The sequence below is a fragment of the Lactuca sativa genome, chromosome 8, assembly GCF_002870075.4.
Source record: "Lactuca sativa cultivar Salinas chromosome 8, Lsat_Salinas_v11, whole genome shotgun sequence".
NCBI lineage: Eukaryota > Viridiplantae > Streptophyta > Magnoliopsida > Asterales > Asteraceae > Lactuca > Lactuca sativa.
In genome coordinates, this window is record NC_056630.2 from 102,947,902 (window position 1) to 102,951,100 (window position 3,199).

The following is a 3,199-nucleotide window of genomic DNA, read 5'->3' on the forward strand; positions in this document are numbered from 1 at the left end:
GCTTAACTGTAGAGTTCTTATAAGATCTGCTGACCCCATGACTTTAAAACGCGTTGTGAAAAGGACGGTATTCACACCCCTTATAAGGAAATATTTCATTTTCCTTCCAAGCCGATGTGGGATCAGGTGCAACCCACCTTTAAGGGTGTGGGTGTTTTAGATGGGCAATAAGTTTGAGGGTGTGGGGCAGTAAGGGAAGTATTTTATTAAATTTTTTTAATAAATTAATAATATAAATACTTATATAATAAATAAAATAATCAAAAAAGAAATATCAAAGGCAAAATATTTTTTTAAGGTTTGCAGGGACCAAAAGTGTAACAAAAGTAAATAGTAGGAATGGTTTGAGTTAAAAAAAAAATTAAAAACCAAACATACAAATTACCCCAAACCATAGAGATCATTAATGTAATTTAATATAAGTAATGACTTTGGTCATTTACTATATTTTAAAGTTATGTTTTTTGTCGAGTTGCCTAATTTTTTTATAATGTTCGTTTTCATTCATATTATTTATTATTATTTTTAAATTAATTATGTTTTTTTAAGGAAAAACACAATATATTTCTAAACTACTCGTAAATCCATCTATGTCTCATACAAAACTTAAACTCTCAACCTTAAGGAGAGATAACAACACTTGACAAAAAATTATAATTTGTGGTACTGTCCCAAACAATATAGTATATTTTTAAACCTTTTTTTTTGTTACTTCTTTTATTCATATAATTGTTTGTATCCGAATTTTATTTTTATACTTTAATTACTTTACAAAAAAAATTCTACGCCCAACCTCCAACTAAATTTCATCAAGGCGGTTGAATAGCCACAAAGAAATTCTCCATGCAAAAACAATCTTTTTAAAACGCGTCTTGACCAAAACATCCGTCAATGATATCTTTTAAAAAACAACCCAAAGTCTTTTTCACTTCCACTTTATAGATATGATCGATACACGCTAATACCAGCTGTTTTATGATCAAAACCTCCTCACCAACCTAACTTCAGTAAATACTCCTCCTACTCTCACCTTCGCCCTCACCTTCCTTCAATCTCCAAACACACACCCTATAAATACAATAGAATTCATGCATCGTATCTTCAACTTATGAACAAGCAATTCCTCTGCATAAAATGTCTTTCTCTTCTACCTCAAAGCTTTCGACTTTCCTTCTGTTTTTCATATTTCTAGGGAGCATTTCAATAGTCTCCGCGGATTTCAACAATGAGTTTGATATCACCTGGGGTGATGGCCGAGGTAAAATACTAAATGGCGAACTCTTAACCCTTTCCCTCGATAAATCATCTGGCTCTGGCTTTGAGTCAAGAAACGAGTACCTGTTTGGCAAAATCGATATGCAGCTGAAGCTGGTACCCGGCAACTCCGCAGGCACAGTCACTGCCTACTATGTAAGTTTCTTGCTATCTTTCATACTTTGTAGGCTAGGAAATAGTTTACTGAATATGAATGTTAATTATGTTATGATTGTATTTGCAGTTGTCTTCAAAAGGATCGAACTGGGATGAGATCGACTTTGAGTTCCTGGGTAACTTGAGTGGTGATCCCTACATTCTCCATACAAATGTTTTCAGCCAAGGCAAAGGCAACAGAGAACAACAATTCTACCTGTGGTTCGACCCAACTGCTGATTTCCACACATATTCCATCCTTTGGAACCCTCAACGAATCATGTAAGTATCACCTTAAGTTTTATATATAATTTCTACATACAATGACCCATGTCAAATACTGATCTTCCTTTGTCCATTTCTAGATTTTCTGTTGATGGGACACCCATTAGAGAGTTCAAGAATTCCGAATCTATTGGAGTTCCGTTTCCAAAAAATCAGCCCATGAGAATACACTCTAGCTTATGGAATGCTGATGATTGGGCGACCAGGGGTGGGTTGATTAAAACCGACTGGAGTCAAGCCCCGTTCACAGCATCATACAGAAACTTTAGGGCCGATGCTTGTGTGGTGTCTTCTGGGAAATCGTCTTGTGGTGGCTCTGCATCTTCCGGTGGCAATCAGGCATGGCTATCGGAGGAGTTGGATAACACAAAGCAGGAAAGGTTAGAATGGGTGCAGAAGAATTACATGATATACAACTACTGCTCAGATTCCAAGAGGTTTCCTCAAGGGTTTCCTCCGGAATGCAAAATCGCATAAGAAGTGTTCTGTTATACACTGATACGCTGGACCTATGTATATATATTCTTCTATGCATTTAGTGCTATTTAAGCTTCAGAATTATACTTCTTATTCATATTCTTTGTAGCTATTAATCAATCAATAAAGATGAAATTTTTTTATATATGCTTCATACCCTTCTGTTAATCACAAAATACTTACATCTGTTTCAAGATCGATCCTCCCAAGAGGTTCTCTCTTCCACATCTTCACAGCGAGTCTAATGAGAAATAGAGAAAGCAACTACAACTAAAAGAAATCTTATCACTACAAGAAATTTGGACTATAGGGTCGACATCAGCATGACAGCATGGGCGAGGCGGACATTAATTAGAACGATATCCGGAGCATCAGGGTACATCCAGTTGGACGTGCGGATATCACCCTAATGCCCAAGCACCCTATTAGTGTCGGTGCTAATTCTTATGTTGCCTCTTTTGGTGTAGTCGCCATTAATGTTGCCGGAGTGGAGAACTTGTCACAAGTCGAGCTTTCGACCCAATTTCGAGGGGATTGAGTGTCTATTTTGTAGATCGAGAATTTTATTCCAAGCTCGGATCGGAGTTCCGGTGGGGGGAATAGGAACTGGTGCACGGTCAGACAACGAAGGATTAAAGAATTCAAGATTTTTTATTTCGCTCAGCGGGTTCAGGGAGCCGGAGCCGCAACCAGGACGACAAGCGGAGGAAGGACGCAAAGGGATTCTTCATGTTTAGAGGAGGTGACTCTGCGCGTCATTTCTTTACGTGTAAGTTTCTTTTGCGCAAGGTTCAGTTCTCAGGGTGCCTCATCAATTAAGTGGTATTATGGTCGTCTTCACTGGCTTCGAGGCTGTAATGTTGTGGGAAGTTCTGAGGTGTCAATCCGAGATTCAGAGTTTCCTTGAGATTGGCTGGTTATTGTCCATGGGATCATCTTATGTTGTATTATGCACTTCGAGAGTCAAGGTTGGCATGTACTTGGATGAGCCGGCATGAGGCCTTGTTGTTTTTAGACATCAGTCGAC

General features: G+C 38.1%; 1 protein-coding gene across 1 annotated transcript; it reads left to right on the top strand.

Moving 5' to 3' along the window:
• The first annotated feature begins 1,074 nt into the window (after positions 1 to 1,074).
• LOC111909626 (probable xyloglucan endotransglucosylase/hydrolase protein 23) lies at positions 1,075 to 2,315 on the top strand. Its single transcript, XM_023905412.3, has 3 exons — positions 1,075 to 1,410; positions 1,499 to 1,692; positions 1,776 to 2,315. The coding sequence occupies exons 1-3, from the start codon at positions 1,135 to 1,137 to the stop codon at positions 2,170 to 2,172; spliced, it is 867 nt and encodes a 288-aa protein (XP_023761180.1). The 5' UTR covers positions 1,075 to 1,134; the 3' UTR covers positions 2,173 to 2,315.
• The last annotated feature ends 884 nt before the right edge of the window (positions 2,316 to 3,199 follow it).

Excerpts from the sequence above, each read along its gene's own strand:
- LOC111909626 (XM_023905412.3), top strand. The coding sequence starts at position 1,135 with ATGTCTTTCTCTTCTACCTCAAAGCTTTCGACTTTCCTTCTGTTTTTC. Across the intron at positions 1,411-1,498 it reads GCACAGTCACTGCCTACTAT|TTGTCTTCAAAAGGATCGAA; the intron begins GTAAGTTTCTTG and ends TTGTATTTGCAG. Across the intron at positions 1,693-1,775 it reads TGGAACCCTCAACGAATCAT|ATTTTCTGTTGATGGGACAC; the intron begins GTAAGTATCACC and ends GTCCATTTCTAG.